At 40.4% G+C, this 13,753-nt stretch overlaps 1 protein-coding gene across 3 annotated transcripts in view; it reads left to right on the top strand.

The window, feature by feature from the left end:
• FAM135B (family with sequence similarity 135 member B) overlaps positions 1 to 13,753 on the top strand; it is a 177,239-nt gene that overhangs the window by 123,172 nt on the left and 40,314 nt on the right. For all 3 annotated transcript variants that reach the window (XM_042465810.1, XM_042465811.1, XM_042465812.1), the window contains 3 exons: positions 1,811 to 1,881; positions 3,380 to 3,553; positions 6,978 to 7,104. In XM_042465810.1, coding sequence (XP_042321744.1) covers positions 1,811 to 1,881; positions 3,380 to 3,553; positions 6,978 to 7,104 — 372 coding nt within the window. The remainder of the gene's footprint in view (positions 1 to 1,810; positions 1,882 to 3,379; positions 3,554 to 6,977; positions 7,105 to 13,753) is intronic.

Below are 13,753 nucleotides of genomic sequence, written 5' to 3'. Positions count from 1 at the left end.
TCTATCTATCTATCTATCTATCTATCTATCTATCTATCTATCTATCTATCTATCTCCCACTCTTTTCCCAGGACTGGAACTCAGAGCAGCTTCACAGCATTAAAAAACAGTACAATTAAAAACATTAAAAAAACGTACATTAAAAATAATTTTTAAACTGGTCCAACATCCCAGCCTGTCCTTATAGCAATTACTTAAATGCTGTTTGAACAGGTAAGTCTTCAACTGCTGGCGGAAGGCCATCAAGGAGGGAGCCATTCTGATCTATTCCCTGGGCAGGGAGTTCCAGAGTCTAGGGGCAACCACTAAGAAGGCCCTCCCCTGCATCCCCACAACTGTGTTTGTGATGGTGTTGGGATGGAGAGAAGGGCTTCTCCAGAGGATCTCAGAGTCCAAGCCGGTTCATACCAGGAGAACCAGTCTGCCAAATAGTGTGGACCTGAGCCATGTAGGGCTTTGTAGGTAATAACCAACACCTTGAATTGTGCCCAGAAACAAACTGGCAGCCAATGAAGCTGTTTCAACAGGGGCGTTGTATGGTCTCTGTAATCTGCCCCTGTTAACAGCCTGGCAGCGGCTCTTTGAACCAATTGAATTATTCAAACACTTTTCAAAGGCAGCCCCATGTAGAGCCCATTCCAGTAGTCCAAACGGGATGTAACCAATGCATGTACCACTGTGGCCAGATCTGGCTTCTCAAGGAACGGGCACAGTTGGCGCACAAGTTTTAAATGTGCAAAAACACTCCTGGTCATAGCAGAGACCTGGGCCTCCAGGTTCAAAGCTGAATCCAAGAGTACCCCCAAACTGCGGACCTGTGTCTTCAGGGGGAGTTTGACCCCATCTAACACAGGCTGGATCCCTATTCCCCGATCTGCCTTCCGACTGATCAGGAACACTTCTGTCTTGTCTGTATTAAGTTTCAACTTGTTTGCCCTCATCCAGTCCATTACTGAAGACAGACACTGGTTTAGGACCAGGACAGCCTCCTTGGGTTGAGGTGGGAAGGAGTAGTAGACTTGAGTTGATGATACAGTAGTATTCTCAGGTCCCAGCTATATCCCTCAGTGGTTCCCAAGCTTTTGCCTTCCAGTTGTTTAGGACTTCAGCTTCCAGAATTCTTGATCATTGGCCAATCTGAATGGAGCTTTTGGGAGCTGAGGTTCAAAACACCTGGAGGACCAAAAATTATGAACTGCAGTGTTGCATTTCAGTGGTTTTACTCCTCTGCATTAGCAGACTGTACAAGCTATCTCATGGGTCTAATCTACACTGCAATAATAATGCGCTTTAACTGCCATGGCTCAATGAGATAGAATTCTGTGATTTGCAGTTTTGTGAGATATGTAGCTTTCTCGGACTGAGCACCCTGGTGCCACATCAAACTACAGTTCTCAGAATTCCATTGTGTACAGCCATGGCAATTAAAGCCATGCCAAAGTGTATTATTTCTGCAGTGCAGTTTAGGCCTCACATAGTAACATGGCAGTGCTTCTCCAGAATTGTTCTTGGCACACCATTTTTCAAGCTGTCAGTCAGCTAGCTTTTGGGTAGCTATATTTCCTTGGTGCCACTTTAACTCTCGCATTGATACATCCAAGTTGATGGTGGACAAGTGTCTTATCTGTCTGAAGCAAATGGGTGGTGATTTATGTGTGCCCGCTGATAGATCTCTCATGAGGCTTCAGGTTCCATTTAATCATGCTGTATTCAGTCTCAATCTTTTCCCTTCTCACCACTTTATTTCCTGCCCCCCTGATGTAGCAGGAACTGGCTTGTAATGGTGGCTTTTCTGTTTTAACTGTTACAGGTAGAAGAAGCATTATGTGAAGCAGATTTTCAACTGAAGCTTGATCTGCAGTTTACAGACAGTGAGCAACAGTGAGTGCCCTTCCCTTGACTGAAGAAGCATCTAGTGATATTAGAAGAATTAGATCTTTGTGGATTTTGATATGACCTGAACATATTTGCAGTTTCTGGACTGATTTGTACATGGCGATGCAGCTGACTTCTGAATCTTACACATGATTCTGGTTGTTGCAGCATACAAAATTATTTTAAAATTGCCCCTTAATAAAGTAAATAACTAGTAATGTACTTCCCTATTATGTAAAAAGTAAAGCAAGGTCTGACTCCCTAATGATAGGGACAGGGCAGATCCAGTTCAGGGCTGGAGCAGCAGAAATACTAGGAAATTTGAGTTTTAGGGAGCTCATGTTCTGAAGGTACTTCTCTCTTCCCCACCATATTCACAAGTACATCAAGTGGGAACATGAGAGATGGTGAGATCCTTCTAAGTGGTTACTCCCAGGCTCTGGAACCTAGAGAGGTCAGACTGGTTTCCGCCTTGCTATTCTTTAGTGAAACCATTTTATTTCAGCAGTCCTTTAAGAATTGCTCAGGGAGGGGGAGGCTTTTCAGAATGCACGGCATTATTTATGTTTGCTGCTCTCTTCTTGGTGGCTATGCTTTTAATGTGCTTTCAATAGTCTTTGATTCCACTTATACTATAATTGTGTGTATGATGTGAACCTTTTACCTGTACTTGCTTTAATCTTAGTAAGCTGCTTTGAATCCCAAACTAGAGAATAATAATAATAATTGTTTATTGCCTACTCACATATATAGGGTCAACTATAACAGTATTGTGAGCCAGTTTGTGTAGTGGCTTGAGCGTTGGACTATGACTCTGGAGACCAGGGTTCAAATCCCAGCTCGGCTATCTAAACCCATTGGGTGACCTTGGGCAAGTCCCACCATCTCTGACTCAGAAGATGGCAAGGGCAAACTCCTTCTGAAGAAACTAACCAAGAAAACCCCATGATAGGTTCCCTTTAGGGTCATCATAAATTGAAACCACATAACAACAACAACAACAAGAACAACATAATGGTATGGATGAGTCTGTCTGTTCTCCCTGCTCCTCCAATTTAGGTACATATTCCTATGAAGAATATGAGCATGGAAAACAAGATTAGTACTCTATTTTCCTTTTCTTTCCTACTTCACTCCTTCCTTGCAAAGGCTAGGCATGTAGTCTAATTTCTGCTAACAGCTTCTCACAAAATGACAAGACAGAGTTTAAGTCCAATAGTTGCACTGAAAAACAAAATGAAACATACACCCCTCTGCAAGATCTGGTAGAATGGAAGTCACTGTGTTTTTCTTGTGATGGTGTCATAATATTGACACTGCTGCTATAAGTACAATTAAGAGCTAAACACCAGCCTTGTAAATGTTCCTTGTTACCAAGAGAAAGGCTGCCAAGTGATTAAAAAAAAAATCCTCTCACACTATGGTCTCTGGAGCTCTAATGATTGTACAGGAATGAGCTAATAGAAGGCTTTCCCCACTCAACCATCTGAATCTTTATTTCTAGGCTGAGAGATGTCACTGCCATCCCAGTGATAAGCAGTCGCACTTTGGGGCTTCATTTCCACCCGAAGCAAGGCCTGCACCATCATGTCCCTGTCATGTTTGACTACTTCCATTTGTCCGCAATCTCCATTACTCTCCATGCCTCTCTGGTGGCTTTACATCAACCTCTCATCAGGTAAGCAAAAGTGCCTCCAATTTCCAAAGAGTTCCTTTGCTTTTGTGTTCCTTACTTGTCATTAATAGTGGCCGATGTGTGAGTGCTCATATGTTACTCTGCTTTTTTTTTTAAATACAACAATGAAAAAAAAAAAACCTGGTAAAAGCCCACAAAGATACTCCTTGACCTTAATAGAACCCCTTACTTTTCTTTATTTCTTTCCATTCTTCTCATTCTTTTCTATATTTCATGTTCTTTCCCGTATTAATCACCAGATATACCATTCACTTTATTTTCCTACTGCTAATTACATGAGTAACCGACAAGAGTATTAGTTTGGTCCGATGCCAGATGTCATCAGGAGAATTAAAAAAAGAAAAGAAAAGAATTAGCGCTTTTATTATTTGCATCCAAATGTTGCAATACTAATCCACTGCAAAAGGGATCACCAGATTTTCTCATAATTTATGTTAGGGACTGCTCTATTGCCTCCCTCGATTTAGGGTTGGAAGATAGTGAAAAGCACTTTTAGGAATATCACTCAAAGGAATAGGAATCTGCTTCTGGATACTGCAAACCCTGGAAAATATTGTTCCTTTGTGCTATTATTCCCTTGTTTGAAGTTTATCTCCAAACTTGGTAAGGAATGAATGTGTAATATAGCATGCATCTATCTCTATCTATCTATCTATCTATCTACCTACCTATCTATCTATCTATCTATCCATCATCTATCCTGTAATGAGATCCCAGGATTGTTTTTTTAAATGATTTAAGCAGATTAAGAGAATAAAAATATTTAAATAGTCTAAAACTTTTGAACAAATTCTGCTAAGAAAACCCTATAATTTATTTCATAGATACATTTATAGGCTTCCTTTCCTCCAGTGAGCTCAAAGGCCTCCTACTAACTACATCACATTTACAAAAACCCTGTTAAGTGGTTCAGGCTGAGAGAGAGTGGCTGGCCCAGAGTCACCAAGTAGCTTCATAGCCTGGAGGGAGTAAAAGATGAATTTCCTGAGCTCCATCAAAACACTTTATCCATGAAACCAGGGTCAGGATGAAAATTCTATCAGCATTGGAGGTCTGATGTAAAGCTAACAGCTCATTAAAAAGTGCCTCTAACATTTGACCTAAATTCTTCTCCTACTCTGAATGGTTATGGAGAAGAATGGTCTCCCTGGCTCTTTCTGAAAATGTGTTACATATGTAAGAATTATTAATAGGCTTCTGAGGAAAAAGACAGGAAAACTAAATGCCCTATTTCAAAAACCTTATTTGCTACTACAGTTTCTCTCATTGAGGAATTTCTAACAAGCTTTGCAAGAGCTTCCACATTTTCTCAGAACACTGCTGGGCTAGGGGGAGTTTTTGCTATTATCTGCCAGCTTTATTGGTTACAGTTTTAAAACAGCAGCTTGGAGAAATAAAAATAACATTGTTCTTAGCACAGAAGGGAAGGCATACATGAGAGACCTTGAAATGTGCCATAATGTTGATGTTCTTAGTGTATGAGTTCATCTTCAGATGATCTGGCTAGTGACGAAGACTAGGGTAAGGAGTGTGTGGGTGCCTTCCAGTTGAGCGATGGTGACAGCCTGAATTTCATAGTGTTTTCTTAGCCTAGTAGGCACTAATTAAATTACATTCCAGTGGCAACAACTGCTCTATGTAATCCAGGAACTTGGAAAAAAAACGTACTTTTCAACTACAGCTCCCAGAATTGCCCAACCACATAGTTATTAGCATTTCTGGGTGAAAATTCTTGGAGTCCAACGGAATATGTTTCCTAAGCTTTGGAAATTTCTCTCCCAAGGTTGGCTCCATCTGTCACTGTTCATAAGAGGGCAAAGCTATTTGTTGTTAGATATTTGAAGTCACACACACAGATACACACACACACACACCTGGATAGATAGACAGTGAGACAGTGAGACAGCCAGAAAGACAGACAGATATTTGGCCTATCTTAGGCTGAAAGCAAACAGAGAGGAAAAGGGTGGTTACCCCCAGGATTTTCAGATTTGCTGGGAGAATAAACTGATGGCACTATGGGCTTCCACAATGGGCCAACAACTGCTGTGAAGTCTACACCATCCTGTCCAACTGTGAGGATGGATCTACCATAACAAAGCAATGATGGATATTAGCCATTATATATCTTTTTCTGTTCTGCCACATGTGAATGAGTGCCCGAATGCTCAGCTGTAAACAGCCAATTTCCTTTTTCATCCTGCCCAGCCAGTAAGCTGCTTGAAGCCTCATGCAACCCTCTGCTTTATCACACAATTGATCAACTGACCTTCTGAGTCCTCCTGGAACAACTAGTGCCTGTCCAGCCATGATGTCATTCCTGCCCCATATATATTCCTCCCCCCTTTTTTCCATGGCACACTGTTGTACCAGCCAATTTGGTAACATATTTATTTAATCCATTTTGTTGTCCCTTCCATGTTTGTCATCATTTTGTTTCATGGGTCATGCAATGGGTTGATGGTGCCACTGACTAATAATATGCTTGTATAATCAAGCCACAGGTGGGAAACAAACAAAAATTATGGTCAAGTTACTAACAAATTATGATAGTTCATTGTATTTTAAATATATTTGCATAATCTACATGTTTAATGTGTATTACTTGTTGTTGTGTAACCCAGAGCACCTGCTTCTGTCCACTTTGGCTGGTTGCCTGGCACCAGCACTATCTCTGCACTAGCACCCATTCCACATGCAGATGTGTTAGTCTGCTATACTTTTTTGTGGGTTTTTCAGGCTATGAGGCTATGTTCTTGAAGAGTTTATTTCTGACATTTCACCAGCAGCTATAGCTGGCATCTTCAGAGAATGCTGGCATGGAAGAGAATAGGGTATATATACTGTTGGTTGAGAGGAAGCGATTTACATGTTGATCTGTGTATTGTTCTTTTGTTAAATGGCAAGGCTTCAGGGTATCTAATTAATGATCCATTGTTTACATCATCTGAATGTTGCAATACAGCCACAGCTGCTGGTGAAACATCAGGAATAAATTGTTCTAAAACATAGCCTCATAGCCCAAAAAACCCACAAAAAACTATGGATGCTGGCCATGAAAGCCTTTGACTTCACATTACTTTGCTCTTTCTGGCTTGAACCAGAGCAATTAGGGTTTTTGCTCTGATGTTAAGCCCTGGGGCATGTCTTGTGTCCATTTCCCTGTCATTCCAGCCATGCACATCGTCTGCATAGGAAAGTTCTGAAATGGGCAGGAACATTTCTTTCAGCCTCTGTGGACAAGTCTTTAAACTTGTTTAAAGGATTTTATGATTATATATTTGATTTCAATGATTTATATAAAAGGTCACCCTAGGAAAGCCATAGTTTTGAGCATTATAGTTATACAATACCTTAACTGAGATAAAATAAATATTAATTTTCTATTTGTTGTATTTTAATTTAGCTTTACTCGTCCAGGGAAAGGCACATGGCTTGGCAAAGGCAACATGGAAATGGGACCAGATCTGACGGGGATGTCACTAGAAAATCTGGTGTTTGGAGCTGGCTACTGCAAGCCTGCTGCTTCAGAGGTAAGGGACAGTTGAGTACATAAAAGTGGTTTTAGATTCATAGCTTATGATGACAGAGTTGGACATCTTTGAAGAAGACAGCAGAAAGATGAGAGAGAATTTTTCTTATGCTGCTTCCTCCTCAGAAAGAGAGAAGAGCTAGAAGCCAAACAATTCTTCCGTTCATTTGCTCTTGTCATTGGATTGATCATTGATGACATTTGCAGCACAGGGCACTGTTTCTTGTTTATGTCAGAGAATTATTGCTTAATTATTGCTGACATTGCACTCTTCAACACTTTTTGGCTCTTTCTTTCTCCCTCCGTCCCTCCTCTTTTTTGGGCCAGAGCTTGGGAAAGTCATCTTTGGGACCATATTTACCAGTCTCTCTCCACTTAATGGTGCTATGGTTTGATTGTTTGACTTGAAAATCAAGGTTTGGATCCCTGCTCATATATAGAAACCCACTGGGTAGCCTTGGGCACATCACACTCTTTCAGTCTAAGAGTATGGCAGTGGCAAAACTCCTCTGAATACAATCTTGCCAAAAAAAAAACCCTTGATCAGTTTATCTTAGGGTTAGTCAGAAATGGTCCAAAGGCACACAACAAAGAATAAAGCTATGACCATGCTGGCCAGGGCATTCTGGGAGTCCATAAAAATAACTTGTTTTTGTCTCCTTACAGAGCACCCCTCCTATAGAAATAGTGGTATCTGGTGGCTCCCAGGTTAATGAGTTAAAAAATATTCTGGGTTTTTGTCTGATTTTTAAAGAAGCCATCTGAGGTGCTAAATCTATTTGGGTGATAGGTTCTAGCACTTTTGATAGTTCAATTTAAGCCAGTCTAAATCCCAGAATAGAATGGCATGGATACTACCAGCTACTGATGCTCACAAGCAATGTAATGGAAAAGACAATGATGTTCTTACCACTGATGTACTAGAAGTTGATCAGTTTTCACATATTGAAGGACAGTGCCTAATGAGAGAAGGCTTGGTTGCCTGAAGACATATCAGGTCACTTTCTCATTAGTAACAAATTTAGCCAGATGCCAGCAGCTATGTCCATAGAATTATAGAACCATAGAGTTGGAAGGGGTCTTATGGCCACTGAGTCTGACCTCTTGCTCACTGAAGGATCTGTGTCTAAAGCATACCCAGCAGGTAATTGCTAGCCATTTTAAAGATGTCTAGAGAAGGAGACCCCACCACCTCTAGGCAATTGGTTCCATTGTAAGTTCCTTCTAATGTTCAATCATTAGAAACCTGGCCTCCTGCAACCTAAAACATTGGACCTGGTTTTACCCTCTGGGGTAGCAGAGAACAGACCTTTTCCTCCTCTCTGTGACAGCTCTTGGGTTATTTAAAAAGGATAATCATGTCACCCATCAGTCTTCTGTTCATCAAGCTGAACATGCCCACTTACTACTCTTACTATTTTCACATTTTCTTTGCTTATGTAGTTTTGATTTTCCTTCTTGTTATTTATTGTATTTATTTATTTCAAGTATTTATATCCAGCTCTTCAGCAAGAAAGGCTCTCAGAGTGGGACACAATTATTATTATTTTTAATTAGACAGTTTTCTGTCCTCAGGATTATAATCTGAATAGGCATGACAGAAAAGGAGAAGGGAATGGTAGGGAAGGGATCCAGTTCATCATTTTTCTCTCCCTCTGGGTTCATGGTCATAGCAGATCTTCTCTAACAGAATAATCCAAGAATGTCAGTACCATGACATTTAAGAAGTGTACAAGAATCTCCTTGACAATTCCCTTGTAATGACTTTAGAAGTGAAGCACAAAGTGATCTGAAGTATTTGTAGATTTGTAGCCTAGTGAATCTAGTTGGGACAATTCATAGTAAGTAGGCTAATTTGAAATGAAACTAATTTAATCCAGGTGTAAACTCATAACTTGCTGGTGTGTATGTGCATACGTGTGTGTGTGTGTGTGTGCGTGCACGCACTTATAACTGAGGATGTATTTTTAAAAGTAAAAAATACACATTTTAATACAGTAGTTACAACCAAATGCAATAAGGATGTAATAAGGAAGGTTCTGGTTTCCCACCTCTGTCATTGGACGTACAATTGATCGTATTCGCTGGTTCTTGGACATCTCAGCGGCCTTTGATACCATAGACCATGGTATCCTTCTGGAACGCCTGAGAGAGTTGGGAATCGCTGACTCTGCCTTGCAGTGGCTATGTTCCTACGTTCTCAGGCAGATTCCAGATGGTGATGCTGGGGGACAGCTGCTCTTCTATGAGAGAGCTGACATCTGGCATCCCTCAGGGCGCCATTCTGTCTCCCATGCTGTTTAACATTTACATGAAGCCACTGGGTGAGATCATCCAGAGACATGGGGTGGGGTGTTATCAGTACACTGATGACACCCAAATTTATTTCTATATGTCTTAGGCTGCTTCAGTGACCAAGGAGGGCATCTCCCCCTGAATGACTGCCTGAAGTCGGTAATGGATTGGATAAGGGAAAATAGACTCAAGCTGAATTCAAATAAAATGGAGGTACTCATGATAGGTAACCCCAATCCGGGTATGGAGATAAGTTTGCCAGTTCTAGATGGGGTTACACTACCCCTGAAAGACTGCGTCTGCAGCTTGGGGGTGCTCCTGGATTCGTCGCTTCCACTGTCTTCTCAGACTGATGTGACAGCCAGAAGTGCCTGTTATCAGTTTTGGCTGATATGCCAGTTGCGCCCCTACCTGGAGCAGCGGGACCTAGAAATAGTTGTACATGCTCTAGTAACCTCTCGCCTTGATTTCTGCAATGCACTCTACATGGGGCAACCTTTGTGCCACATCCGGAAGCTCCAACTGATTCAAAACATGGCAGCCAGACTGGTTGCTGGAAAATCCAAGTTCAACCATATTACACCTATTTTAAAATCACTGCATTGGCTGCCTATTAGCTTCTGGGCACAGTACAAGGTGTTGGTTATCACCTATAAAGACATGGCCTGGGTCCAGTCTACTTGAAGGAATGCCTCCTCCCATACAATCCTTTCCGTACACTCCGATCCTCTGGGAAAAACCTTTTACAATCTAGAAAGATCAGACTGGCGGTGACCTCCCAGAGGTCCTTTTCTGTCCCCGCTCCAAAAACCTGGAATGACCTGCCGGAAGAGATTCACCAATTATCCTCACTCAAGTCTTTTAAAAAGGCGACAAAAACCTTTCTCTTCTTGCAGGCCTTCCCCGACTGATAATGTCCAGAACCAATTGAATCCCCCTTTTTATTATTTTTCTTACTTGTGATTTGTTTTTAACTTTGATGTATTGTTATGTACTTTTTAAACATTTTTTTTACTGTTTAATTTTATAGTTGGGAGGGAGGGTTGGGTCGGGTTTTGTGGGGCTTGTTGTTTTTATTGTTCGATATTATATTTTCTCTGTTGTTACCTGCCTCGATCCTCAATTGGAAGAGGCGGGATATAAATAAATATTTATTATTATTATTATTATTATTATTATTATTATTATTATTATTATATCAGTTCAACAGCAAATAGTTTACAAAGTAGTGTCTTTGTAAAATCTGGCTTTCAGATCTTGCAAATACAGTATGTAATGTCACTTTTCAGAGTGGCTGAACTATTTGTGTGTGTGTGGGGGGGGAGGGAACCCCAAAACAAAAAAGGGGCATACCTAGCCATGACATAGAATGTAAGTGAAAAAGCCAACAAAAGGCAAGCAGATCTGTAACACCAATAGGTTTAATCCTGACTAATCCCTAATAGTAGAAAATGTACATGGGCAGTGAGATGTTACACTTGGTTTTTAAGACTCAGCACGTGGAGGGGGGGGGGAGAGCTTGGAAAAGTTATATAGACTAAACATCTAGAATACTAAATAAATAAATAAATATTTCAGGCTTTGAGACCTATAGCATTTTCTCAGGCAATTGCTATTGTGTCCTTAAAATTCCCGTGTTTTCTCTGCAATACTATCTGGGAAATGACAGCTGTGCAAAGAGAAAATAACCCTTCAGTTCTTAACAGGTTGGCTGTGACAGGCTAGTTTCGATTTCCCCCAATTCTTTTTACAGTGCACAGTTGTGAGACTATTCTGGCTATTATCTGTTTTGTTTCTCAGCTTGCCAAGACTGTGTCAGTTACAGAAATAATTGAGATAATGAGCTTGTTTATCAGCTGTAGATAGCTTGCTTAGGTAATGTTTATCATTGCTTGTTGTTTTGTCAATTTAAAATTTTTATTGGTTTTAGTAAAACAAAGGCAGAATGATTGTCAGTCCCAAACCGCATAAACTTCTGAAATGCAGTCATGCCCCTCCCTTTCAAATGATTTCATGTGCACAATTCTACCAAAGTTTAGTTCTATACACATACACTTGTTTACACACATATCAACACAATAGATGCAAGCATAAAACTTGACAATCACACAGGGCTTTTATTTCCCCATTTTATGGATGGTGTGTTTTCCATGTGACAGCTCCTTAGAAGATATAAGCTGCACTAAATGAAATTTGTTGACTGTGTCCCATACCTCCAGTAGAAAAACCAATGATGCTTGGCAAGGTGGGAGGCAATAGGAAAAGAGGCAGACTGCATTCCAAGTGGATAGACTCAAGCAAGCAAGTGATGGCTCAAACAGTCCCTACTACCTGGATGTTGTGATTAGACCTACTGCTACTTTAAAAATATCCCAGTTCCTTTCTTTTCCTCCCAGTTTTCCCCTTTATCCTCAGCCTATTGAACTGGTGCAAATTAAAAATTAGCTCAGCAGAGGAAGATGGGCAAAGAATCTTGCCATTTCCAGTAGGCTCAGGCAAAAGCAAATTGCTTCAGCATCTCCTAGCTTGTATTTAATTCCCCATGAACATACTTTGATGTTGCTTGGACATATGTTCCCTTTTTTATGTGTGAAATGTTGGCATGTATGGTATCTACACTACACAGTTTCGAAAATTACATCGCAGTTTAGTTGTCATTGCTCCATCCTACAGATTGCTCATGGCAAGATTTAGGTAGGTCTTTGAACTTGTTGGGCATTTTTAAGCCTCCCCATGAGACATCTCACCTCCAGAGTGAGACCAAGATACCAAACATGTCTTTCATGTCTTTTGCTTTGTGAAGTTAAGTGCATTCACAAAAAAAGCAAGAGAGAGAGAGAGAGAGAGAGATCCAATGCTTGTTTTGTTTTTTGTTTTTAAAAACTAATGCATTTAACAAGGCAGCAGTTGTAGTTATTTTAAAATTTGTTCACTCTCAAAAATTTACAATGTGTCATTGCACTAACTAACAAACAAACAAAAAGATCTTATCAACTTGCACCATGTAAAAATGGTTTTATACTTTCTTGTTCAACACATGAGGATGAGCCAGGTCATGGATTACAGTGCATCCTTACAATAAACTGAACTCTTGCAAAAGCTATTGAGCGTAATGAGTCTTTCACAAGAACACTGGTTTGATTTTAAAAAGTGGTTTTTCCTTTTTCACGCTGAGATGCACGCATCACCTTTCCTGCATCATAAAGCTGCTGTTTATTTTAACACCCCCTGATGTGCTCTCGGTCTATAGAGGGTCACCCATCTGAACAAGCTGCAAAAAGCTTTTGCTGGCAGTTTATCCTAGATAAACAAACAGATCCACTGCCTGGTGTTTAGAATCACATTTAGTCTATTTCTGATCTGAGCATGTCTTTGCTATTAACAGCAGTTTGCATAGATGCCCTTTCTCTTTTGGGCAATGTTCTACAGCATAGTTAATCCATGAAACACACAACAGGGGAATCATAAATTATAACTTGTCAGAAATGCAATCATGATAGTCATGTACCCTTCAAAACTATTCCTTGTCTGAATTTCATTAATGATATTTGTGGGCTATGCTAGCTAAGTATTGTAAAGCTGAAGGCTTTCATGGCCGGCATCCATAGTTTTTTGTGGGTTTTTCAGGCTATGTGGCCATGTTCTAGCAGAGTTTATTCCTGACATTTCACCAGCATCTGTGGCTGGCATCTTCAGAGAATGCTTTGCCTGGAAAAAGTTGGGTGTATATATACTGTGTGAGCCTGGGAATGCAGTAGTGATTTGCATGTGTATTGTTCTGTGCTGATGGCTGGCCTCAGGCTGGGAGGCTAATGCAAATGAGGATTAATGTCTGCTAATTGATGATCATTATCTGCTGGGAAATGGCTAATGCTGGGAACTAGCTAAGTATTGTTACAGAAACTGGGACTGATGGACTGGACATTTTGCATTGTTCAATTACATTTGGTTGTTCAAATTCAGTACATAGTATTGCAAATATTAGAAGGAGTCTGAGGTAGTGGTTTGAACATTAGACTATAACTCTAGAGATGAGGGAGTCCTGCTTGGCCATAAGAACCCATTGGATTACTTTGGGCAAGTGATATTCACTCAGCCTCAGATGAAGGCAAAAGCAAAACTCCCTCTGAACAAATCTTGCCATGACAGGTTCTGTTTAGGGTTACCTTTATTTATTTATTTATTTATTTATTTATTTATTTATTTATTTCAATTTTATGCAGCTTTTCTCCTAGAAAGGGAGCCAAGGTGGCTCAGAAGTGACTTGAAGGCATGGAAAAACAAACAAACAAGCAACTGCTTATGTACAATTTGCTGCAGCTTCCACTGCCTTCAGATTTTTTCTTTCTACCCTA

Source organism: Sceloporus undulatus, chromosome 4 (assembly GCF_019175285.1).
Source record: "Sceloporus undulatus isolate JIND9_A2432 ecotype Alabama chromosome 4, SceUnd_v1.1, whole genome shotgun sequence".
Lineage (NCBI taxonomy): Eukaryota > Metazoa > Chordata > Lepidosauria > Squamata > Phrynosomatidae > Sceloporus > Sceloporus undulatus.
This window is presented reverse-complemented; position numbering and strand designations above follow the sequence as displayed.